This window comes from Mus caroli, unplaced genomic scaffold (assembly GCF_978045245.1).
Source record: "Mus caroli unplaced genomic scaffold, Mus_caroli_1 scaffold_3, whole genome shotgun sequence".
Lineage (NCBI taxonomy): Eukaryota > Metazoa > Chordata > Mammalia > Rodentia > Muridae > Mus > Mus caroli.
The window spans coordinates 136,059,120-136,086,953 of NW_028227258.1; the positions used below are offsets into that span (position 1 = coordinate 136,059,120).

The following is a 27,834-nucleotide window of genomic DNA, read 5'->3' on the forward strand; positions in this document are numbered from 1 at the left end:
ATAAAAAGCCTACTGTTACATGAATTTGAAGTTTCAATGTTTAATCTTCAAAATGTGCAAGGTCCAGAAAAATAAAGGTGGAATTAATGAATACCCTCAACAAAGGTAGAACATTCTTTTTATTATTTATTATTATTAAAAGATAACTTATAATATCTTGGGAGTAGCCAGACCTTATGGCCCAGAGATTCCCAGCTGTTTCCAGGAAGGGTTCTTGAATAGCATGACATTGTTTTAAGTGTACTTAGTCTAGTGGAGATGAAAGTGTGTTGCAAGAGAGAGAAAAGTAAAGAAAATCTAAACTTATGTTCCCTTTTGGTAGCATATCTGTTGGGGTAAAAACTGCCAAGTGTAAGCTTAACTGAAGTCAGGGGAAACCAATAAATCACTCCAGGCATTTGAAATTATTAGACATTAAACTTTGGGGAGTTTTATTTGAATTCTTTTTATAGCAGTCAATATAATCTCTTCTGTGCCTATTCCCATTGCATGTAAGAGAGAAATTCTACTCAATGGAAGGACACTTTACTGCTGCCATTACTGCAGAGTTTATAGATGAGGGATGTGTCAGCATGTGAGATTCAGCTGTAATACCTCTTTTGTGTGAAACCTTATGGGCCTTGCAGGCACTCTCTCATCCTGACACTCATAAAACGTTCAACTCTCCGTATTTATTATTTAATTTTCTTCCTATGTATAGCCATGAAGCACTTCAGTGTATGGACGTGCAGCCAAACATGGCAGTCAAGTGTGAATGTGTATAGCGAGTTCTAATAACACACATTCTAGGACCTGATAAAAAAGTTTAATTATGAGAAACAAGTTAAGCAGGAAATTCATTTGGGAACAAATACAAGTTAAGTTAGTGTTAGAGATGTAAAATAAACAATTACAGGGATATATCACAGCAAATAAAGTTTCTGGCTGAGACTGGATCACCCAAATGCAGTTGTCATGGTTAGCTTTGAATTCTGAAGCTTTTATGCAACTTGTGAAATATATATTGTTTTTTTTTAAAATGATTTTACTTTTTCTTGGTTTTTATGGCAACATTAACTTAATACTAATCCTCCTTCCCCCCTCCTCCTCCCCCTCCCTCTCCTCCCCTTCTCCCTCCTACCCCTACCCCTCCCTCTCCTCCCCTTCTCCCTCCTACCCCTGCCCCTCCCTCTCCTCCCCTTCTCCCTCCTACCCCTACCCCTCCCTCCTCCCCTCCCCCTCTTCTCCTCCTCTTCATCCTCCTCATCCTCCTTTATGGCTTTTAAAGTTTATGTTCTTTAATTTTTCTATTATATATTTTGACCATACTTAATCCTCTTTCCATACTCCTCCCCAATCAAGCACACCCCAGGGCAGGCCCCATGCTGAGGAATTGGCCCACATAAACAGACTCAGTGTTTTTCTTAGTGCTTTTATTCTTTGTTTGTTTTGTTTTGTTACTAATTCCTTTGGCATGGAAAAGGCAATGGAATGCTGTTTGTTTTGTTTCTGTTCTTGTTTTTTTAATCTGGACTACACTTTTCTAATGAGGCAGATGACAACCACTAGATTCAGATTCCTGCCTTCTTTTGGGCGGTGCTATGGGTAGTGTGCACAACAAACTGCACATCTATCAATTTGTTAACATAATTCATTTATTTATTGCATGGTTTAGAAAACAAATAGGCTCATCATTTTTAGTTTATTTATATTTTATCTATATCTATATATTATTTATTTATTTATCTATATTTATTTGGTGGTGATAGTAGATGTGTGACCAGGAACCAAAAGTTGTGGCATATATAGAATATTAGTCAAGTATGTCTCTAAATGTAGTTTTCTTATATTTTCTCTTAGCTGAAGAACATATAAAGTCTAAAAGCAAAGACATGAGTGATTCTCATTAGCTACTTTTGAAAACACTTTAATGCTACAATGATTCCTCTTTCATATTAATGTGTATCATCAATTGTATGTAACATTAGCAATACATTTTTTTGATATACTTAATGTATTTTTAGACTTTCAGGAAAAACTATTAAGCATATAAATTGTTAGGTTTCAAACTTCTGACAAATGGCTGAGGTGTCTGTTTAACCTATCAAAGTGGACCTGGCCACCAGGTTTTTCCTGCAATCCCTTAGTCCCTACCTGTTACAGGGCTCTCCTGGCTGGTATGCCTTATCCCTACCCTGAACTCCTCAGGCCAGGGGAATGGGCTGGCTGTTCTTCCCAATATATAATTCAACTATTTTGCTTGCCCCTACTTTTTTCTATCTTTGAGCATCCTGACTGCCTCACCCTTCCTTCTCCCTTTCCTGATATAGTACAGCTCTGGCTGGTTATGTCAACTCTGGACTCTCCTAGAGGTCCTGCCTCTATGTTCTCCTACATATTGTAGAATAAATCTCTTCCCCCATACCTGGGAGCAGTTATATTTAATTTTCTCTCTCTCTCTCTTTCTCTCTCTCTTTTCTTCCTTCCTTCCTTCCTTCCTTCCTTCCTTCCTTCCTTCCTTTCTTCTTTCTTTCTTTCTTTCTTTCTTTCTTTCTTTCTTTCTTTCTCTCTCTCTTTCTCTCTTTCTCTCTTTCTCTCTTTCTCTCTTTCTCTCTTTCTCTCATTCTCTCTTTCTTTCTCTCTTTCTTTCTTTCTCTCTTTTTTCTTTCTCTCTTTCTTTCTCTCTTTCTCTCTTTCTTTCTTTCTCTCTTTCTTTCTCTCTTTCTTTCTTTCTCTCTTTCTTTCCACTGTTCATTCACAACTTAAAGGTAAATTAAATTTTCTTTGACAAAATCATGGTTAATTATTTTATTCTAACTTATAGAACATTCACTATGTTTGCAATTCATTTAGGGAATATCTACTTAATACATGTCAAGTTGTAGTCATCGGTAGCCTAAAAATTTCCCTTTGGAAAACAAACCGTCCCCAGAGAACCCTGAGCAATAAATACTGTTTCCTGCTTATAACATTGACCAACAGTTTGTCATGCTCTCTGCACCTGAAAGCAATATTCAAGCCACTCAATAGTTAACCTGAAAGGCATACAGGTTCACTTCAGCAGCAATTATGTTTTGAGTCGGTGGATCTGTCATTTTTGATTTAAATCTGTATTACGTAGCTGTCCAAAACTTTACACACAAGTGACAATGTTATCTATCCTTTTCTTATGGGTAAAAACATCACCAGTTTCTTGACTTCTTCAATTGTGCCAAGTGTCCTAATGCACATGTTCTGAGGATGCCAAAGCTCTCTACAATTTAGAGCTGTAGTCTTTAATAATAACATCCCTGGATGAAACACCTTTACATATTCAAGTGACCCCATAATATCAGTGTCCACAATTTTCACAATGGCAAAGGTTTGGGCTTTTCCCAGCACGTAGAGCTGTCAACTAACTATAGATTATTTATAAAATAAAACATTTAGTGTTTAAAATAATTTCATGCATATATACATATGATATATTGTGATTTTATTTACTAGTTTATTTTATAAGTTGTTTGTCATCTCTTTCCTCTGTTAGAGGACAAGAAGACCACCTTGACTGGCCTATTAAAAGGACTGGATATAGTCCAATAGATAATTAACATAATTCTAGCTTCCCTATATTTCCATTGATGAGTCATTTTACTCACTAGCTGTTCCATTCTGTTATATGTTAGAGTTGTTTTTTTGGTGGGTTATAAAACGTATTTTTCCCCTAAGTTTCATTTTTGAACAGGCCAGGGAGTTTGTTAATGACATTGGTTTAGTTAATACTTTTGGTGGTAAGCTATTTCTAATTATGAGTAATTAAAAGGTAGTCCTTTAAAACACACTAATTCTGCTGTTTTGACAACTTCATACATGATCATAATGTATTTGAAGTCCTCTCTGCCCTCCCATCTTCTCATCTCCTCTTCATCTCTATCAATAAGCCCCATGCTTACCAACTGCTTTCCCAGGCTCATGGCTTTTGTTTTTGTTTTATGACCCATTTAGTTTTAACAGGGCCATCTGTTTCACCATTGGATTAGAAGCATCCCTTGGAGCTGGGTGGGTTCATTGGTGGGCACAGCACTGGAGACAATTGTTTTCCTCTGCTTGGACTGATCAGTATAGCCAATATTTCAGCATGGATGGGTGTGCCCTACTTAGCTGATACTCAGTCTTTTTACTTTTGTCTTTGTTTTTTTTTTTTTTAAAACCATGAAATCAGTTGTTATTTGAAGTTACAGAAATTTTAAATTAATGTAGAATATCCTCCAAAATAATAACTTGAAAATCCTAAAAGTTTTAGTGATACTCACATTAAGCTTGGTTAATTTTTAAGGATTAATTAAGAATTACTAAAACAATAGAATTATTTCCATTCTTATAATTTATTGACAGTACATGATAATTCATTATGTCAATATGTATATTAAATTATTACTGATATCTGATTTTTTTCAATGTGCTACACAAATGGTCCATGAACAGAGTGCTTTTTAAAATCTTGATCAGAAGGCATTGTAATACAGAAGAAAACATGTCTGCACACGAAGAAGATTGCTCATGTAATAGTTTTATCATCTGAGTCACAGTTCAAACTCTGCATAAGGTCAGGAGGTACAGGCAGCCCTTGTTGGTGTTTGGTGTCTTGTATAAAAATAGTCAGTGGTCTCACTGGCACTCCACAGACCGTTGCTCTGTAAACAATAGTCACTAAGTGTTTGCCAATTCCAGCAGAAGATGGGGCCGGTAGGGGCACAGATGCTTAAGTACATTCTCTGTACTAATCATTCCAGAGAGGTCAAGATTGACATCGCTGGCACAGAGCCACTCCAGCAACTTAGCATTACATCTCCTCAGCCAAAGTGGTGGTCCTTCTCTAGCAGTGAGGGTTTCTTTAAAGGAATGTTAATTAAACAAGGCACCAGGAAGGGCGATTTCCCATTTTTCCCAGGCACGCTACTCACTTGAAACAAAAATCAGCTTCTATAGAGGATGAGAAATGCCACAGTACCTTGGCTATGCCCGTTTCTCTATAAGATACTGGAAAGCATAATTAAGTTGCTTCTACAAGCGATGACTTGTGACCTATGGTTGGCCCGATCAGACAAGAGCATCAATTTAATATCAAGGGAAGCAATCAGCTCTACCTGGCTGTCTCCTCTGAGCTCCTGAGTGGTTATTCATTTTCTTCAGGGAGATCACAGGGTCACCCATTGGTTTGAAATCCATGTCCTGCAGTATTTTACATATGCATCAAATCTGTTGCCCCTGACTTTTTGAGAACCCTCTGTCTCATCTCTGCCTGCTCCTTCACCTCACTCACCTTCCTGTTCATTTTGAAGCCAGCATCTCTAAATAGATTCTAGATTTTAAAATGAATATTTGAGATGCTCCCTCATAGTACGCTCAAAATAAATAGAAAGGAAAAGTTCTTTTTGCACACTTAATGATAAGTGCCTTTCTCCATCCCCATAGAAAAGTATGAATGGAGGACTAAGATGCACTCCAACTTCAGCCAACAGGTGAAAAGGCTTTTTTTTCTAGAAGTGTCCAGCTATATAATAAAGAAAAAAAAACTATAAGAAGATGCTAATCCTATCTCCTTCCCTTCCGGTTGTCAGAAAATCTGCCATGGTTTCCTCAAATCCTCATCTAACTGAATAGTACCTCATCATTTCCATGGCAGTCTATATGCACCTCTGTTGAATAAAAAGGCATTTTTCACTGAACTTTAACATAGTTTTGTCTATTTTATCACCTCTTGCTTGAAGCTCTATAAGCTAAAGACTTTAGAAAAATCAGGTATTCCAAACCCACAAACAAAAAGAAGGATGGTGTTTGAGGATGGAACATGACAGAAGTCAGGGTGCTTCACTCAGGAGGGACTTTGTGAAGTCCTATACAATCATGTCTGGTTATTAAAATCTGAAAATGCAAAAGGCATAACTTCTATTCTCAACGACTAAGGCTAGATTTACCACCATGCTGTTTTTAATGATTTGACCATTTTTATTTTACTCAACACAAAAATTTTAAATTGTTTGTTTTGAGATCACTATATAATTACACTATTTACCCCTTCCTTTTCCTCCCACACACCCCTAATTAGTCTTTCAAATTCACGACCTATTTTAAATTATGTTTCTTTATATATATAATATATATTACTTTAACACCTATAGTTGCCTACAAATTGTTAAGTTCTTAACCCTTCTCTTTTGCAGTCTGAAACACACATTTTATTATTCTGCTGGTTGCTTTGGGAAGCGTCAGTCTCCATGGCATTTGCAGGTCCAGCTGCATCTCTCATACACAGTCTACCCCTTAACCTTAAACTGCCACTTCCTAGTCATCCTTCAAAGTTCACGCCCTGCATCCCTCTCCAGACTCTCAAATATCTAGTGATCACTGATGACTTAAGAGTAGTCTGAGTACAGATGTGCACATGGTTTGCCTTTTCCTGTAGCTGGTCTTTGCTACTTTGTCGGTTCTTGTTTTCCCAAACTTTATCCCCTCCTCCCTGTCTCACCCCTATCATCAGAAAGGAGAGAAAGAGAAATAGAAGAAAGGGAGAGTGAAAGAGGAGGGAGGGAGGAAGGGAGGGAGGGAGGGAGGGAGGGAGGGAGGGAGGGAGGGAGGGAGGGAGATAGATCCTTGAACCTAGTTTTTCTTTTTTGAGCATGACCACTAGCCAATCACAGCCAACCATCTTAAATGACCAAAAAACAACCCACCTATGAGGCTTAGGCATTTATATTCCTTCTAAAAATTTCCCACAATTTCATACATCACGCAGTTGTAGAAACTATCTGCAGCTGGCAAAGCTATACCTCTGGTATAGCACGAGGCAAATCCAAGCAGCTCTGTTGTACCCTCACACCTGGGATTAAAAGGAAAACATATTGTTATAACATTTCTGTGTTTTTCTTTTAAAGAATCCAAAACTCCAGAATTCTCATTCTATTTCCTATTATACTCCAGCCTCTCTGATCACAGCATTCCTGAATTTCTTTGCCTCTGTACTTGGTGTTCACTGAATGTAATGCTGAAAACAATCTGAGGAGACTGTTCTTAGATAGTGTGTGTGTGTGTGTGTGTGTGTGTGTGTGTGTGTGTGTGTGTGTGTGTGAAAACCGGTACAATAGGATCAGCTCCAGGAGGATGATAAATACTTGGACAGCTGGAGAGAAAGAGTTCTTTTCATGACTAGAAAAATCAAGGAAGAAAGAACTGACCTGCCAGCAGGCCTTGGGGACTTTTAGCTAGGGTTCCTCCAAGCAAACATTGCCAGGGAGAAGAGTCTCCAGGGAAGATAGACATGACCCAAAGTCCCTGCCCATTCCTCCTGCTCTAAACTGCCCCCCTCTCATTGGTCTCTGAGAGAAGACTTCCTACCTGGTATAAACTTAAGTGTGTAATTAGGTAGAATTAGTTGTCAGGCCTTAAGATACCTTGTTGGTTGGTTTTCAGGATATTGTCAACTTTTTCTTCATCTTTCCCAACATCTGATTTTCTTCATTTTTTTATAACATCTGATTTTCTTCATTTTTTTATATCACTGGAAAGGCAGATAGTAGAGATAGCCCAAGAGAAAATGAACAAAGAGAACCCTTTATGCTTCTCCTCAGAAAAAGGAGAAGGAAGATCACCCAACACCCATTAGTGAAGCCTGCCAGCCTGCTCCTCCCCCTGGAAGGAAGCACTGAGTAAAACTAAGAGAGAGCAAGTGAGTCCATTAACCTTTCCACCATGTCTCCTTCTGAGGCTTCAGGTTCCCTCTGCTCTTGTCTCCTTGGCAAGGGTTCCCGAGGCTTTGCTTCTGACTTGTATTTAACAAGGTATTACAAAGGTATAGTAATGATCAATACCTCACGGTGCACAGGTGAATTAAATGAGATAATAAATTAAGATCCAAACTTTAGGTAGTCATGGAAAACACACTTGTGACCACATCACTGCCATGCCCACCTTCAAGGTCTAAAGTACAACAGGCTATCCTAAGACTCACTATGTACTCAAGAGTGACTTTGAGTTCCTGAAGCTCCTCCTTCCTTCCCGCAAAGCTGTGCTTAGAGGAGTGTAACACCATCCCCATCTGACAGTTGAATGGCCACAGCATTGGCTTAGCATTCCTAAGACTTGTATGCAATGAGTGTCTTGAGGTTTGATAGTCACATCTCAGGAAATTCCTTCTTTAAACTTTGGGTTCTTATATACTCCTTATTTTTCCCCTTAAAGGCCTGTGGTATTGTTTCCTTCTTCCATCAGATACAGGTAATATCCACACTAGAATTACCCTTCCTTGTCATCGTCGCTCCTTATAACTCTAGCATCCTCAGCTCAGCTCCTGAGGCCACAGGCCTTACTTCACCATCTACTTTTGCCACCGGCTATAAATTGCTTCTGGATAAGGTTCCAATACCACACTGTTTGGAGCCGCTCAAGATTATGCCTATTAATTAACCCCAGCATGCCGGTCCCCAGCTTTTTCTGTCTCCTTCCTGTTGGTGTCTCATGTGCTCCACACTCAAATGCTGAGCCGCAGTGAGCATATGGCTGCACTGAATTGGTCTCACTGGGGTGCACAGCTGAGCGCTCTGTATCAAACCCATTTAGACATATGTTGGGGTTGGGCAGTCCTGTGCTTGTGCCTTCAGTCTGGATTTCCTTGCATTTTTGGCCTTCAACATGATATCTAGCTAATTAAAGCCTCAGGTTTTTGTTGTTGGTGGTTTTTTTTTTTTGTCATTTCAAATAAGGGTAAGTCTGGTATGAGGACTAACTGGTGTGGATACATATATGCATTGAGGAAGGTTCAGAAGTTGTTTGGTGATCTACCACTATATTCAGGCTCAGCATCAGTTTTACTGAATTCTGAACGGCCTTCTGCGGAGAGTTCACACTCAGTATGAAAGGAAAAAACTTGTTCCTTTCTTCCTCCAACCTATCTACTCAAGGTTGTGGTTGCCGCAACTTTGTGATGATTCAATTTATATCTGGTGGAAGCAAACCCTCAAACATATGAAATATATACATTTCCCTCCCTGTAAATGTGTATATCACCAGTCTGAGAATACACACAACTGGAATTACCCACAGAAAGAAGACAAACCAAAAATGTTTTAAAAGTAAAAATGTTTTATATTGGTGAAGCTTACTTTAATTTTCTTCTAGTTTTCTATAATAAAAACATTCCCTTCCCTTTTCACGTATAATTGTCTTGATGTGGGACCTGGATGACTTTCTTTGGCCATCTCTGCTTCACAAGCCTGCTAGTTTACATTTCTGTAACGTTGATAATATACCTCCCCTTGCAGGAATTATAATATAACGGATTCCATCACTTGTTGATGAAATCTAAATAAAATTTAAACAGTTTAGAGTCTAAGTGAAGGGCTTACATGATTTAGCTTCAGCTTGCCTCGTCAACCACAGCTAAACGTTCATCCTCTGAGTTCTGGACACACAAAAGTGTCATGTCCTCACAGAAAGGATATTTCACCCTTTTTCCCCATGTCAGATCTTCAGTGTTGGGGGGGACAATCAAAACTTTGAGAGAGAAGATGATGTGCATTAAGTTTATTGGGGCATTCCATGAGAACAGCCCTGGTAGGAAGTAAGGAAATACCAATGAATTCTTCCTTCTACTAGTTCCTGTGTGCAGTTTTGGGTGTGAGAGTGAGACCTCAGCGTTCCAAGTTCACCTTCCTGAGAACCTGAGCTGTGCTCAAGGATCAACAGCCCCACGGCATCCACGAAGAATTATTATTAATTTCCCTGGAACATGTTCTCCACCCTGGGTCATTTTATACTCATGTTTGATGGCTCCATCTCAGTGTCTTGAGATCATGAGGTTTCACAGGCCACTAACTAGAGGCAGACCTGTCTCTTCTATTCATGTCAAACAACTTTTAGACCGTGGCATTGATCCTGCTTTTTTTTTCCCTTTACTATAGGGAATACTTGCCCTCTAGTTTCTTTAAATATTTGCTGAGAAAAGGACTTGGCTGTGCTCACTGAATACCTTCATTCCAGGCAAAGAACATAGCACACAAAGAAAGAAGAGGAAACGTATTATGCAGATGCTTATGCTAGGGCTTCAGTGTTCCTCCACTATAGGCTCATATTCGGTATCATTGTTTTTTGGCCACTACCAGTGGAAAACATAAAGCCAAAGTCTACTGATGCTGTGTTTCAGTCTCAGTGAGCTGGTCACACAGATATCTGCCTGCCATGTAGGTAGATTTGATCATTGACTGAAATATTTAGTATTAAATTAATTAAATTATTACTTGGATTGAAATATCAGTAGAGGAAACTTTGGTTGCATACTTAGACAAATAAAAGAAGACTTTAGAAAGGCCAGGTAAATTATAAATATATTCTGCTATTCAAAAAGACAGGAGACCATATAATGATAGAGGTCTGTGCATGCTGGATTGCTTTCCCCATCTGTCATATATCCGCTGATACCATGTTATGTCACTTACATTTACTTATTTATTGTGTGCATGTGGAGGTTACACAACAACTTATGGAAGTCAGTTCAAGTCTTCTAATGTCCCTAGGATTAGATGATCAAGATCAGCAGCAAAAACCTTCACCCACTGAGCCATCTCTCTGCCCATCTCTCCCATAAGAACCTGCATCAGAACATTTCTTAAATGGGACCGAGTTCTTTATAATATCATGGTCTACTTAGAAACAATCAGATATTTCTTAAGTTTTCTGTAATATTTAGCACATCAGCTTGTATATTGTTAGTTCTTAATAAATATTTATTGAGTGGATGAAATATTATATGGCTATTGTTATTCTCTACTGTCTTACATAAATTTAGTTTGTTTTTTAACCTGGGCTATCAAGAAACAATGTAGTAGAGAAACCAGCTCTTTTAGTGAACAAATGAAGGTTACATGTATTGCTACTTAGGATGCTTTCTTGAATACTATTTATTATTCTTATATTGTCTTATTGAGACCATCCATTCTTCAGTTTAGGGGAAGAAATAATAGAGAACATTATGAGCAAGGACTACCTAGCAGGGAATTGCAGAAACATAGTCTCTCTTGGACTGATAGACTAATCTCCTGGTAATTTGAGACTTGTCTCGTCTAGGAGCCATTTTGTTTTTAAATGTTCATGCGTGCATTTGCTGTATTGGATTATTTGCTACATCAGGACATTTTCACATGTGTATATATATTATATGTTGATCATAGACTCTTAGATATTTGTATTCAATTATCTCATTCTATTCATTCAAAAGTGTTGAAAATAAACATATAAGAAAATACAGAGAAATCATCATGAACTTTCCATATATAAGAGCATTAGCCAACACTATTAGATACTCAGAATTTGTCAAATGTACTGTATTAATTATTGGCCTTTTGAAGTCTCACCATGGGCTATCCATTTTAGGTTTCAATTAATTAATTACTAGAATTAATTCCATTCATTCTCCCTATTATTTAGTGTTGAAAATGCACCTGTTTACCATGTATTTAGACATTTGTTAATAATAGTGTTGCTTTTAATTTTTAACTCTTTTGAATAACTGTTTACTTTTCCTATTCATTTGAAATTTAATTTAAAAACTGTAATAACTGTCTACACTGATACTTTAGATCTTTTATTTTCATGGTTATATAGAATTTCAATTTCTGACTACTTTTTTATTCATTTATATCCCTTTGTTGACATTTGGTCTTTCATTAATTTGAATGGGTACTTATTGTTGATGATAAGCACATTAGTTACTTTTTGTTGCTGTGATAAAATGTTATGACCAGAAGCAAGTAATAAAAAAAAATGTTTATTTAAGACTTACAGATTTAGAGGTGAGTCCATTATGGCAGGAGAAACACAGCAGCAGGCAGACCACGCAACAGGCTGAGATATTGCATCTTCTAAACCAGAGCTTGAATGACAAGTTGTGTGAAGCTATAACCCCCCCCCCCAGCTCACCCTCAGCTACACACTTACTCTAAGAAGGCCACATCTCCATACTATCCCGGAGACAGCAAGTATCCTAACCAAGTGTCTGATTACAGAGCCTATGGGAACACTTTGCATAGATCGCTACAATATAAAATCATGTCATCATACACACACATTTTTTTTCAACATGATTGTGTGTGTGTGTCAGTAAACATTTTGAAGACAACCTCAGAGGCACCACATTGTGTTGGTGTTGCATTTAGGAAAGACAATTTAAGACTTCTCTGTGAATTAAATCCATGAAAAGCAAATACAAGTTTAAATTCTCGACCTTTTCCTTTGGGTCTTCTATTTGTCTGTTGTTTGTGGTGTCTGGCTTGTCTATAGCCTATTTGTATTGTGTATCTGACATGTTTCTATTACCTGAGGTTGTCTTGTCCCTAATAAAGAGCTTTGCTTTGGAATTATGAACAGCACAGAAAACATCACACAGGGAAATGAATAAGGGATACTTTATAGGAGATCTTAACAGTTTACAGTTACAGCAAATTGACCAATCAGGAAACAATATTGAAGTCAGTTTCCAACTTCTGTGGCAAATATTTGTTGCATAAGACTTTTAACAACCTATTTATTATTCTCACCAAAGAATCACTGTAACACCCGGCAGTGGTGGTGCACACCTTTAATCCTAGCACTTGGGAGGCAGAGGCAGGTGGATTTCTGAGTTCAAGGCCAGCCTGGTCTACAGAGTGAGTTCCAGGACAGCCAGGACTATACAGAGAAACCCTGTCTCAGGAAAAAAAAAAGAATCACTGTAACAGGCACACACACATGCACACACACACACACATACACACACACACTCAGACACGCACATACATTGCTCCTTGAATCAAGAGCACAGAAGAATGCGTAGCTCAAGATTAAAGGTGCCCATTAGCTTAGAGAATCAAAGTTGTTCCATTGTCCTCTTAAAGGCAGGTTATACACACAGGCTGAATTCTCTGCAGGATATCAGGCCAACTGACCTCAAGGTGCATTAGCAGCTTGGTTGTGAGGTACATAAACAGTTCCAGTCTCGCTGCATACAAGAGATATTTTCATAAAATGATAACCACAATTTTGTATAATCAAGGGTATCACTGTATTTAATGTAAAGTAAAATTGATTAAATAAAGAATGCTACGCAAAACAAACTGGATTTCCAATAAGAATAAGTTAAACCAAATAAAATTTGTTTCTGTAAAGTTGTTAGAGAATTCACTTGACCCTGTATTTTAAAAGGATATACAATACCAAAACTGTTTAATCAAGTTTGAATACTGTGGGATCGTGTAGAATTTCATTTGCGTGCGTACATGTGTGTGCGTGTGCGTGTGTGTGTTGTTGTTGTTGTTGTGTATGTGCATATGTATATGCATGAGTATATGGAGACTGGAGGATGGTTATCTTCCTCCATTTTCCTCTGCTTTATTTTTGAGACTGAATCTCTCACTGAAGCTAAGATCAATCTGTTAGTCTAGCCAGCTTAGTCAATGAGCTGCAGGGACTCTTTTGTCTCTGCTTTTCCACCCTTAGAGTTATAGTTCACCCCACTCTAAAAGTGGTGAGAGTACTGGGTCTCCAATCTTGGGTCCTAGTATTTGCATGGCATACACTTTACCTACTGTGCCAACTATATAGTTTCACAAGGAGTTTCCATAAATAATTATAAATTGAAAATAGTACAGAAGAAATGGTCAGGAGGTCAGCTTTTACGTCAGATGACCATGAACTCTGGCTCTTCTATTGATAAGCAGAGATGCTGGCCAACATATTCAACCTTTGGGACCTTGGTTGCCTGTGAGTTGAGCCCTTATACTTAGAATTGTACTGAATAAAATGTAAATGTATTAAACCTATGAGCTTGGCATCGACTTAAGAAACATTAATAATGGAAAAAAGTTCAAAATGTGCACGTTTTAAAAGCATATTACTTTCAAAGATATCACTAAGACAAACCAGGTTTGTTTGTTTGTTTTTTAACATTACCTGACGTAAAAGATTATTAGAATACTTATGTCTAGAAAATAACTTTAGATCAATACTATATTTCTTTATAATTGCACACATGCAACATGGGATATTTTGGGAATCACCAGAACAAAACTGAGGAAAATTAGAAAATTCTCTATGCTATGCAGATTTCTGATTCTCCCAATAGTCTATGAAAGCAGCATATCACTGAGAACCAGAGTCAGTTTTATCTTAACACAATTAAGGACGGGAAAGGCTTGTAAGTGCAAAGGGGAGCGTTATTTTGTTAATAACCAAACAACTATCTTAGACTATTAATGAGATACCAATCTGACTGAGGAGAATGTCCGGAAATCACTGTAATTGAAAATGACGCTGAGGAAAATGGTTAACTAAACAGTTCCAGGCCTCCGGTGGGGTTTCTCCTTTATGTGTCAGAATAGTAACTTTTAACCCAAAACTGGCAAACCCAGACTCAGGCCTACTGTGCCCCCCCACCCCCATGATTCAAAGCAAATATGGGCAAAATATAGTCTTTACAGACATGAGTCAGCGCACACAGTGCCATAATACAGTCTTTACAGACATGAACTTCTGTTGCTGAATCTTCTGTCAATGCAGGAGTCTGGGGCATGTGGAGGAAGGGTCTAAGCTTACCTTTTGTTCCTTAATGTGCTTTCACAGTTAAAGTGAGGGAATTAGCACAGACTGGAATACCCTTGAAGAAAGACATTTATCTTCTTATTTTCTCCCGTGGTGGATTGTTGAGAACTGAAGAAGCATCGGCCTCACAAACAAATCTCCTACTGCCCTAAATAGTTTCACAGTCTCCTTTAAAAGAACACAAAGTCGGGCAGGATCACTGCCAGACCAGCCCTTCCTTGGGGATGTTCCTCTACTATGACAGGATAGAAGCATCTCTAATACAAATCAACACTCTTATTTCCAAAGTAAGCCCTTTAAAAAGAGGCTTGAGCAAGAAAAGACAAGTTTGCTGAGCTGCGTTCTCTGACAGTTGCTGCAAGATGAGCCTGCGGATTGGATTGCATGGCCCTGAGCCTTGCAGCTTGTTTGGATGCATTTTCAATTGCACTGAATAAACAGCATGGGATGTTTGATGAGTGTTAATATGCAAGATGTCACAATTAGATGTGATTGTTCTTTTAAATCACCCTGCTTCTTTTGTATTCTTCCTTTGATCTCTCACAGACATAGAGAACAAAATTTGTAATTTAAAACATATTGACTTTGACTCAAAAATTTATTTACACATTGTAAATTCATTGTGAGCGGAATCTTATGGTTAGATGGGAAAATATCTTTGGCCTATAAAAAAGGTGGCAATTTATTTCTCTTCTACACGTGCTGTATCATGGCACTTTCCCTGCTAAATTCTTGACATTAAGCTTAAATTAACTTTCTGTAAATGATATATCCTGTAAAATCTGAGAAATGGCAAGGAACCTGAACTCACATGGAGGCAGGATGTAAATACATTTGTTCTATATTATTTATAAATATGGTTATGAGTTCTTTCTTTTATTTATTTTTCAATACATACAAGCATTCTACCAACTTGATCTTCCATTCATATACTGACAATTTTCAACATAGGAATCTGCGGGGTCTGCCTATGGATCCTGATTCTGAGTAGGTTTGTTGATCGATTTTCTAGTTTCTTGAAATTATTAAATTATCAATACAGAAAAAATGTTCACATATAACCTTCAGTCCTGAAAAGACACTGTAGCATACAATGCTTCAAAACTTGTGTATTTGAGAAAGCCTGTTTCTACATCAGTATATGCAGGGTCAGTTGGGGAGTCGCTCAGTAACCTAACAGTACTATTCCACCTGTAGTTTTACTTCAAGCCATGACTTTCTCTTGGTGGTGTTCAACTTATCTGACTCTTGCCACTCTTAATGTGCTTCTATCCTTTGTAAAAAACATCGGGTTATCACTTATGCCTGTTAACTTGTTCTTACTAATGATCTATTTTAATTTTGTTCTCTCTAGGATATAGACCCACTGCTAACTGGATTTGATTTATACAAGAGAAATCTACATCAATGGCCACTCTTACCACATTGCTACTATGGGAAACAGAATGGTCAATAGGAGATGTCCTGATGAATAGTGATGATTGAAGATGCGGCAACTGTCTGTGTGAAATCAATGGGAGCTACTTACTGCATGAAGAGTGCTTTGAGCATTCCTTCACAAGCTCATATTTGAGAAACTGGAGCTGCATTCTACCACCATTCCATTTTTCTCCAGTGGATACAAATATACTTGCCTTGCTGTATCAGACAAATAGACAACTAATGTGGGACCATGGCACTTCCCAGATGCATGTGGCCAAATTATGTTTGGAGAGCCATGATGGCATGTGTGGTCCACAGGGGATCCGGTGCCCCATTGACTCTCTGCTTGTTGGGATGTTTGCTACAGACTTTTCATGTACTCTCTCAAAAGTTGGATGATGTAGACCCATTGGTTACTACTAACTTTGGCAAGATTAGGGGAATTAAGAAAGAACTCAATAATGAAATTTTGGGTCCTGTCATTCAGTTTCTTGGGGTTCCATATGCCGCTCCACCAACAGGTGAACATCGTTTCCAGCCTCCAGAACCACCATCTCCCTGGTCTGACATCCGGAACGCCACTCAGTTTGCTCCTGTATGTCCCCAGAATATCATTGATGGAAGATTGCCTGAAGTTATGCTTCCTGTGTGGTTCACTAATAACTTGGATGTGGTTTCATCATATGTCCAAGACCAGAGTGAAGACTGTCTATACTTAAACATCTATGTTCCAACTGAAGATGGTGAGTTCATTGCAGGAACACAGGGAGATATGTGTATTTATTTTCTATTCTAAGTTCTAACAATATTAATTCACATGTACTGGTAGTATGCATGGCTTTTCCTGTTGGCATGTAGACATATTTTACATGCTTGCATGCTGCTCCTTTTTGTTTTTGTGTGTCAGTGTATCTGTTCTTATTTTTTCACTGTGCCTACTCATTTTCTTTCTTCCACAGCACGTATATTTAGGTAGAAATGGGCTCCTAATTTCCATTTCCTACCAAATGACTCCTGAGAAGATGCATCAACGTTTCCTCATTGCATGTGCAGGCTCAACGAATTGGGGCTCTTTGGCACTCAGTAAAAGCAGGAGTGTACTAAGTTAGATAGTGGTGTTGCATGTTCCGGCGGTCTGTGATAGAGCGCCATGTTATTTTCTAGTCTTCTATTCATTTTTCAGTAAAAAGAATATCCAAGGAATGTGCCAGAAAACCCGGCAAGAAAATATGTAGAAAAGGAGGTATGTATGAAAGTGAAAATGAAAACCATGTATAAGTTTACAGAGGAAGAGCGATACTCTCCCAAAGGATGCCTTGCTGATGCTGGGGAGTGAGTGTTAGGTGAATGGTGGGCCAGAGGAGCCAGCCCAAGCTGAGCAGACATTGCTGGGGAAGCTCCTTGCTGGAACCTGTTTTCTCGTATGGGCAGTGGCCCTATGAATGTGGCTTTTGCCAAGACTTTGCCCATAAAGGAAAAGATACCTCACTCTTACGCTGTCTAAGGAACCCAAACAGGACTGCCTTTATAGGTGGTCAGACTTAGTTTCTGTACTCTTCCTGAACATGTAGAGATGTGTGACCTTCTTCAAAATAATCAGTTCAGTCAAAACCTTTGTTTTATGTTGGTGTATTCTGAGCTCCTCCTGCATACCTTGTGGACATTCCGAGCGTCAGGGTGAATCAGCTACAGCTACAGGGCGTTTACTGTCACTAGGTAATGGTGATATTTTCCCCCCAAGAGTCATTTTTATTTTTAGTTACTCTTCTAGAAGAAAATTAGATATTTTGTTCTTTATGTGAAATATTTACAGTATCCAAACATCTTTAACATTTATATATTTATGTTAAACAATTTAAAACATGGGGAAGAACATGATTCAGAAGCTACAATTAAATCAACCTTCAAATCATCCTCTAGCCAGATTGAGCAAATGTAGACACTGACAGCTGCAGGCTCGCATTGAAATGCAGCATGTCCACACTCTGTTTTTATATAACAGTCAGTAAATCACTCATAGGAGTGTGTGATTTTCTATAGCAGTAAATCTTCTAAGTGTTATTTTGACCTTATTCATAACTTGATAGAAATTTCAATCTTCCTACAAAAGTCATATTAATATTCCAGTGTTGTATATCCCATCTCTCTATGCATCGGTCAGACTTCATTATGGCATCTTTGTGGGGAAGGGAGTGTCTAAATTATTCTGATTTATGAGATTGTGTTGTAGGGAAGATACTTAGGTTACAAAATTATCAACCTTCCATCAGAAGTATTTTCTTTAAGTTGCTTGGGTGACATAGAGTTTGGGTTTAAAAACCAAACCAAACCAAAACTTAAGGGCATAGTTTGGGTCAAATGCATAGTATGCTTAAGAAGATATGTGGAGGAAGCAGAGTGCTTTTAAATGACCAAACAAGTTCTTCTTTTAATTTTCAAATGAGAATAACAGCAGTGGTTTACACGCCTTCAACTAATGTACAATGCTGCAGAGGTTATTATTATGCAGCTTATCAAGCACGTGTAATTAGCTAAGTGACTTTCGCCTCCTATCACAAAGCTGTTGATTCACAAAGTCATAAATAAAGATACTGTTGAAGAATGCATAAATAGAGCATAATGCATAAAAATAAGTGTGATGAAGAAAAGAAAGATCAGGGCTCCAAAAGGTAAGATAGTAAGCAAGAAAATGACCTTTCTTCTCATAGGACTTCATAGAGAAAAATAGACTTAGTAGTAAATTCTTTTTCTCTATTCCTTGGTTTGTTGGTTCAACATGCTTATAAGAGAGTTGGCAAAGAGTTGTGTAGGCTGGCCTGTTTACTTTGGCAACCTTTGAGCTAATTTATAATTAGATTGGGACAATGTCTACAGATGCCCACTGACTGTGTGCTGCTATTATGCAGTGCTAATTAAGCACTGTTTAACAATCTTTTTGTTTAAGAACTTAACATATCTTATAATTAAAGAAGACCTGCTCCTTTTTACTTGATGATTTATTACCCTAAGTCTGAATAACTAATAATTTAAGTGTAATATTCTATACAACTAGGATGTTATAAAAATACAAACTAAACATTTATATTTGACTCTTAATGAAGTAATGAGAAGTTTTCCTAAACTTTTAGTTTTGTATTTAGTTTCTACAATAAAAGGTTTATTTTAGTCAATTTAAGAAACTTATAAAAGCGCAGAGGTTGACAAGTGTATACCTGGCATCCTGGCACTTGGGAGATAGAGGCAGAGCAGGAGGATATAGGCTTCAAATACATCTGTGGCTATACAATAAACTGGAGGCTAGCTTGTGTTATATGTACCCTGCTCCAAGAAACTACAGAAAAAAATGATAAGAGAGAAAGAGAAGAAAATATCATTCTGTTTTAAGAAATCAATAGTAATTTCTTAACTATTTATGAATGCATTCAATATATCCTACATGTGGACTGTGAGTTTTTGAGCAGTGTTATAGAGGATCTTCAACAATGGTTCAGAAACTGGGTAACAGTTGTGTTATACTTGGTCCAATTGCTAGTTTTTGTCTTGCCAGTACTTACCTCTTCTCTTCTAAATGTATAGCGTCACTTGCAGAGGCAGATAGGCCTGGATACTGTGCCAATCCCACTATCGTCTGGGCATATTTTATTCACTCAGAACTATTTCTTAATTGACAATTATAAAGATGTAGTAATCAAGTGAGTTAGTAATAAATGAGGCAGACAAAGCATTCTCTTCTCAGAGAGCTTACATTCAAATGACTTTGCAAAGAAAAACGCATTTTCTTTTCTTTGATCTGTACAAAAGGAAGAAAAATTTCTCCCTCCAGGAGATGTCATGTTATATTTTTAAAATGCCTTTTGCAACACTCTCCTCTGCATTTGAAGTTAGAAAACACATTTAAAGAATAACATCAAAGGGCTGCCTTTGTTTTAAAACAAGTCTCTGTTACACATTTTAATGTATCTTTCTATATGTCCCATGATAATTTTAACTATATGTTAATTGCTTTCTAGATATTCTAGAAATTTCCTTCAGAGTTCTGTCAATTTAAGAAAATGAGTTATTAAAATTAGATGTTGCTGCAGAACACTTGAACACATTAGTGACATAGGAGATGGAGTTTTGCATGTGGAGTGGATCAGGTGTTTTCATAGTTTAGCCATTTAATCATTACAACAATGTTATGAGAAAATTATACCATAGTTCTTGCCCGTAGCATTTATTAAATAGAGTTAGGTTATGTTAAATCACCCCATGCAGGAAACATGGCTTAGTCAGAAAAGTGATACAAGCACAAGGATCTGGATTCAGACTCAAAGCACCATAGACAAGCCAGGATGATGACACGTGTCTGTAATCCTTCCTGGTGAGACAGAGGCATCTCCTGACCTCATTAGCCAATGAATTTAGTCAGTCTTGATCTCTGTTCCCTTCCCTTCCCCTCCATCTCTTTTATGTTTTTCTTTCTTGCATATTCAAACATATCAAAAAAATTAAATTCTATCTACTCACAATATTTTTCACAAATTCAGACCTTATAGCACTGGAATTTGATCAAGCTAGTAGAAACAACTTATTTGCAAAAGCATGCCCACTGTCCATTCTAATAAATTTTTTGTTGCCTTTATTGTTACTGTATTTTTCCTAGAGTTTTTGTTAACTTTGGTCTTTTATCCTCTTCACACTTGTACAGCTACATACTCCGGTCTCTCTCATTTCCCTTTCCCAGTTCTCTCCCGTTCCTATCAATCTCCCTCTTATCCAGTAATACTCTTTCATCTATTTAATACTTTGAGTTTTGTTTGCTCTCTCACAGAGTTTAATATTATTCAATCTTATTCAATCCTGTGCAGGATTTCTTGTTTTCTGCCAAGGCCAACACCCAGTACATTCTTCTCGAAAGCTATGCAGAGGCAGTTTTAACTCATTTCAGTTCCCCTGTGTTTCTAGGTTCCTGTCTTGTGAGACTTGCTAACAGGGAGGTGGTCAAATATCAGGCAGTAAATACATAAGCAAGGAACAGAAGATGAGGATCTGCAAACGAGTTGATTGCCTTCGGATTCTGTGGCTAAGAAGTCTTGCCTTCCTCTGGAACTTGAGTGTTATTTCCATAGCTCTCTGGAGATGAACACAGATTTATCTTCCTAGTTGTGATATTTTGTGCATCCACTTCATTTCTCCTCCTTTTCATTACATGGGTATCTTTATAGATGACTCTGTTGTAATTCCTTACAGCTTAAGCATGTTCCTGTTTTCAACAATATTTGACTTCTATGTTTGCAGTGTACATGACTTGAGGTCATATACACTGCAACCAAGAACACTTCTAGCAGATTTAATTTTTATTTGATTGGTTGTTTAGCATAAGGGCTGAATCAACTGCTATCACCTTTCACATTTTAGGATTTTAGCAAGAGTTATATTCCAGAATCATATGCCTTCTGGATCCATATTTCTAAATCCTTCATTCATTTAACAAATGTGTATTGATTGCTGACTGTGTAGGAATTATTGTCCTAAGTTCAGTGATATCATTAGTCCACAGGAAAACAATTCCTTACTTGGACTCATGTAATGAAAAATTTTAATTTAATTTAATAGGAGTTAAGGGGAAAGACAAAACAGGGTAATAAGGAGAAGCCCTGTGGATGTGTAGGATGAAGACAACTTTGTCAAAGGATGCTCAAGATTGTTTTTGTTTAACCTAAAGCTAGGGATCTCTGTCTTGTGCATTTCCTGAAGAGATCAGAGTGCTCATATGAGGGAGAGTTAATGGAGAAAGGCATTGAGGTTCAAGCAGTTTGGACTTAATTTTAAAAGACAGAATAGTTGACACATTGAGAGAGGGTGGTAAGAGAATATAGAGATGTACAGAGAACAAAAGAAACTACTTGTGTACCAAGAACTGAAAGTTACCTACTCAGAACAGGAGGGCAACAATGGAAATTGTAGTTTCTTTATGTGCTAAATATCATATTTATTGGTAAAATTTCTTATATTTTGTGACCAAATCCTGACCTTACACAATAGAATATTCTAAATTCCATCAACTAAGATGGAAAGGGCGGAATATAGAATTGTCTGGACCTTAGGATAGTAGGAAGATGCTGTTTGGTTTTGGCCATCATAAATTAGAGTTGTCATTACTCAGCCACATTAAGGAATCAGTATTCTGAGCCAACAGCATGGACCATGTCTATAAAAGTGGCATATGCTGAGATTTTTAGAATGCCTATATTAAACATGGGAAAGGAAGCCAATACAAGTAGAGAAACAAAGACTCCCGTGTCTAATTTACAGAAACATGCCAACGTAAAGGGGACAGTCAAAAATACGTGTTGGCTGAGAGTTGTGTTAATCAACTTTCCATTCCTGTAACAAATTATCACATATTCATTTTAAGGGAAAGTTTTATTTTGGCTCCTGGTTTTGATCCATCATTGCTTGGCCTCATTGCCTTTGGTCTGTGGTGAAGTGATACATTATTGAGGAGTGTTATAGAGAAAACCTGCACATGGCAGGTGTTTGGGAAACAATGCCTGTGTTTCTTTCATGACTAGGCCCTTCTTTCCACCACACCCCACCTCCTGAAGTGTTTAGTGCTTACTAACAGTACCAAAGGCTGATGAGAAAGAAGCATTGAAGTGACAGAACATAGGAAGAAGCAAATCAAGATTCTGTTGTTGTTGCTGGCTAAGCTAAGAAATGTAAGACAATCCACACATGTCCACCTCAGCTCCACAGAGTGGAGTGGTGCTATCTTATAGTGAGTAGCAAACTAAGAGAGTATGAGGCAGTCATGAGGGCTGGAGCATACATGGTTGTTTTAAGGAGTTGTGAAAACAGAGTTGGTTTTGTAACTAGGTAAAGATTGATGAAACAAAGAATTACTTGGATATAGTAGATAAACAAATAATGTAAATGTACAGGGAATATTGTAGACTTTCTGGAGTAGTATCAAATGAATCGGTGAAAAGGGGCATTTAGCATTGTCAGTGGAAAGGTTGCACTAAAAGAATGTGCATTTGTCATTTAAGATAACATGGTAAAGGGGAGAGACATGATGTGAGTGCATGAGTAACAGTGGTGGTGGGATTGATGCCCTTCTGGGGTTTCTCTATTCTATTTGATGCATGGTGCCCTAGGAAAAGCAGAGGGAATTAACATAGGCAAGATGGTCCTACAGTGTAGACTTTTAGCCTTATTTATACATTCAATATTACCACAATGCTGTGACATTTTTTATCCCAATGGAGAACAGAAGAGCCCGAAATCTTGGCCAGAGGTTCATCATGTTTTCACAGCCAACTAGCCAAGTTTCCTTTGAGGTGATATCTTCAGAATGAAGGGACTCAAAGCAACAGAAACAGGCTGATGAGAGCAGCAATAGTCCTTTGCTTTAGGAATTATGCATCAAATAGAAAATAATATTGGTGGTCAGTTTGCTACTATAAAACTACCTTGTGTGAAAATAATTAATTACAACCTCTGATCCATTCACTGTTAGAAGTTTAATGAAAACCAACCATTTTTCCCCTCTTCCCCTCCCCCCTTCCTTTTTTCTTACCTTCTTTTTAATATTAGATGTTGAATTTGGTTTTTTGACAATTTTATGCATGTATACAGTTCATTTTATGTGTGCCCACTCTGACCCTCTCTTAACTCCCCCTACCCCTGTCATCCTTATCCTCTCATCCATATAGATCCCTTTCTCACATTCATGCCTTTCCTTTTTTTTTTTTTTTTTTTTTAGTTTTTTGAGACAGGGTTTCTCTGTGTAGCCCTGGCTGTCCTGGAACTCACTCTGTAGATCAGGATAGCCTCGAACTCAGAAATCTCCCTGCCTCTGCCTCTCAAGCACTGGGATTAAAGGCGTGGGCCGCCACACCTGGCTTCATGCCTTTCTTTTCTTTTCTCTTTCCTTTCCTTTCCTTTCCTTTCCTTTCCTTTCCTTTCCTTTCCTTTCCTTTCCTTTCCTTTCCTTTCCTTTCTTCCCTTCCTTTCCCTTCCCTTCCCTTTCCTTTCCTTTCCTTTCCTTTCCTTTGCGTTTTCTTTCCTCTCTTTTCTTTTCCTGCCTTTCTTTTCTGACTCTGATTTTAATCATGACTATATGAATGTCCATAAGGTTAAAGCTATCTATTGGGTTCACAGTTGACACACAATTGAAAATAATGATTGTTCGTCCTTCAGAACACTGCAATAGCTAAAAATTCATCAGTGATGAATAGTGTTCCATTAGCACGTCTCAGAGAGTAATTGGCTGTGACAAAGTCTTGAGAGGCCCCAGTGCAGCTACTGAAGCCGGTAGCAGTCATGTGATCACAAAAACTGAGTTTTTAAAACAGAGTTTTTAAATCATTTAATTTAAATTTAAATTTTACTTTAAGGCCTATATGAACACAGGTGTGCATGTCCATATGTGCCCGTGTGTGTCTAGGTATGCAGGTAGGTTGAGGTCTTCAGTGACATTCAGTGCTGTTTTTCATCCTCCCATCATATGTTTTGAGAGAGCATCTCTCATTGGCCAGCATTTACACTATGCTGATTATCTAATGAGCTACATGAAAACTCCTGTATTCATGTCCCCAGCAGTGGTATTGTGAGTCCTATCAGGCATGCCTATTTTGCATGGTTTCTGGGAATCAAACAAATGTATTCATACTAAAATGCCAGGTACATTACCAACTAAGCCATCTTGGTAACCCTTTGGTTAATTTATTTTTAATTGATACACAAAACATAAAAGTTATAGATATTAAGGAGAAGATTCACTTTGTTATGACATGTATATTCAAAGAAAGGCATGAATATATATGTATGGTGTGTGTGTATGTATAATCAAATATTAATCAATTATGTTGTAAACACTCACATGCTTTTCCTCTATCTTTTTAAAATAGATAGCATGTAATCATTGCCAGGAGTCACCATATTGGGCAGCACACAGCGCTTCTTGTCCGTCTTTACCTGTAACTTGGTTCCCTTTGTCAGTCTCACCATTTCTCTCTCGCTTTTTTCTCCCAATAATGGGAAACATTGTTGTATTTTCAATGTCTTTGAGACCATCTCTTTTAGGTCATGCATGATGGTACCTCTGTGCAGCAATTATTTTCACATGACCCTGCACCAGTGCACACACTTCTTTATGTAGCTCTCCCTGAACTTATTTCTGCGTATATCTGCTGCAAAAACTGAGATCACTGATCTGAAGATGGCAGACCTAAGATCAAGGAAGAAGTCAGCAAAGTTGCTTCCAGCAGATGGCATAAAGGCAGATTCCTGCTTCTTTGCAATTCTAGAGGCCAACAGTTGTCTTCAGCATCCTGTCCCATGTGGAGGCATCAGTACAGTCTCTATTCTGCTGTCTTAATACTTCCTGCTCTTTTCATGTGATCTTTATACCGTTTCCAAGCAGTAGGTTTAAGGTCCATCCGAATCTGAGATGGTTTCATCTCATTTACACTTGTATAACCCACCACTGCATTGCTTTGTCTCCTTGAGATAATTGAGGGCCATAACTTGCATGGCTTGGAAAAAAAAGGATTTTTTGTTTGTTTTTTTGTTTTGTTTTGTTTTTTGTCTCATAGTTTTGGAATTTACAAGTCTAAAATTAGAATGCCAGAAGAGTGAGTATCTTCCAAGATCTTTTGAGATCTGTCTTTGAAATGTATATTCCCTTCCCTCCTTATCTCTTCACAGTGTTATCTTTGTAACTATGTCTGTGTTCACATTCTGTTTATTAATATCTGTTTGTGTTATATGAGTATTTGTGTTCATGTTGACATGTGTGCCATATTTGTCCCTGGTGCCTAAAGTGGCCAGAAGTGGGCACGAGATTCCTGGAACTAAAATTATAGATGACTGTGTGCTGCTGGGTGCTGAGAACAGAGCCTGGTTTCCCTTCAAGCTCAGCGAGTGCTCTTAACTGCTGAAGATCCACCTCTTATGCTTAAATTGTTCTTTCTCAATAATAGCATTGGTCACACTGGACTGGATATTAAGCTCATGAACTCAGCTTGACAAATCACATCTGTCATTACCTTGTTTTCAGAGAGATTATTTTTGGAAGTACCTATGTTAAGAATTTAATCTGCTCATTTTGACAATCCAGCACACAAAAGTTTTGGTCTGAGTTTCTAGATGACCTAAATTCTGGTTTTTAATATTTTGGCATATTTTATACATAAGTAATATATTTACATCATTTCCAGTCCTATTTCTTCCCATTCCAACTTCTCCTATGCCCCCAACACTGGATTGATTTAACATTGTACAATCACTATGAGTACTATGTAGGTGAAGAAAAATGTGATTCATATTAAATGACGTCTGTAAAGTCACATGGCTGTGGGCATAGGAAAGAAGTTCTTGTGGAAATTAAAACTTAAAGTTTTTAAATTTGTTTTAAGCTAACTTTTTTTTTTTCTTATCATGGTACCATGCAGTACTCCCTATGCTTTTAAATAATTAAGTATTTGACTTTGTGTGTCAAAGTGTTTCTGGTTTCCATTGTATTTCTTGAATTGCCAATATTTTACTCAGATAGTTGCTTATGTGCTAACATAGTTTTAACAAAATTTAATTTCTACAATGTAAACATGTAACGATATTAATTTTGAATTCTGCTTCATTCATCACAATTGGACAATTGAAAAAAGTTCTTTTAAGGTAATTTTTAAGAGTTAGTTCTTTGATTACTCCAATGGTACTCATCTAGCAGGTCGAGTACTGAGAGTGCTGGAGAAAACTAGAAAACTAACTGCAGGCAATCATTTTCATTAAAGCATGTAGAATGTCACAAAAATCAGATTGAAACAATAGTATAGAGAAATAGCAGCAGATATATCACTGCAACAATCATTGCAGCTTTCCTAAGGAAAATTCAGATTAACCAACAGTGATGATCATAATTGGCTGTACTTCAACCTGGTAATGAATAAGCAGCCTTACAGAGCTCTTCTAATAGATGTGTCAAAAAGGAATTGCCAGGTGTCCTACACTTGGGACAATGCTGAAGACAGGTTCTCCTTCCTTCTCTTATGGAAGAGTCCCCATGCTACTTTCTCAAGTCTTTAGGGACACTCTTTTACAGTGCTCTCAAAGAGCAACTTTGTGGGGAATGTCTGCAAAGAGCCACACCAAAAGCAAGTTATAAACTCTCTTAGAGCTAAATTCCTCTCAGTACCTCCATGCCACTCCATCTGTCTTGGCAAGGTGAAGGTCAGGTTTACAGACCTCAGGCACTGATCCAATCTTCCCTTGAGAAGAATCTATGCATTGGTTGGCACCTTAATTTACAAACTCTACTGAACCTGAGGCTTCTGATCTGTTCCTCTTCAGCCCTGTGACAGTCAACTCCTCTCTTGGATATCCTAAGTTGCCACCATCAAACACATCCACATTCAACCATACTTTGAAAGTGTCAGGATTTCAGCAAACATCCCTTAGTGTGAATAGATGCTTTTCTAAAATGGAACTTATCTTTTCTTCTGTTTTCATAGGACATTAAAGTAGATTTTTTGACTTAAAAAGTTTGTAAGTCATTTATTTAGGAAATTGACTTTATTCAATGAAAACTAAAATAACTAAATTTGGATTCTGATTTTTTTTTTTTTAGTACAATACTATTTAACTGAATCTGAAATACAGGTAAGAGATTTTTATCTTGCTTTTATTTTGCAGAGATTTCTGGCCATCCTTCACTTTAGTAAACAACAATTTAAGAGGAAAAGAAAATAGAGACATTATAGACAATTTACTGTGGACTTAGGTTATCATTCATTGGAGATTTTTTATTTTACTTTTGAATTTAAATTTTTTCCTACAATTTAT

At 37.6% G+C, this 27,834-nt stretch overlaps 1 protein-coding gene across 10 annotated transcripts in view; it reads left to right on the top strand.

The window, feature by feature from the left end:
* Nlgn1 (neuroligin 1) overlaps positions 1-27,834 on the top strand; it is an 891,542-nt gene that overhangs the window by 194,710 nt on the left and 668,998 nt on the right. For 8 of the 10 annotated variants that reach the window (XM_085835997.1, XM_029475306.2, XM_085835998.1 and 5 more), the window contains 2 exons: positions 15,938-16,748; positions 17,189-17,248. In XM_085835997.1, coding sequence (XP_085692123.1) covers positions 16,256-16,748; positions 17,189-17,248 — 553 coding nt within the window. In that variant the 5' untranslated portion in view covers positions 15,938-16,255. The remainder of the gene's footprint in view (positions 1-15,937; positions 16,749-17,188; positions 17,249-27,834) is intronic. The other 2 variants (XM_021157773.3, XM_085836000.1) reach the window with 1 other exon arrangement.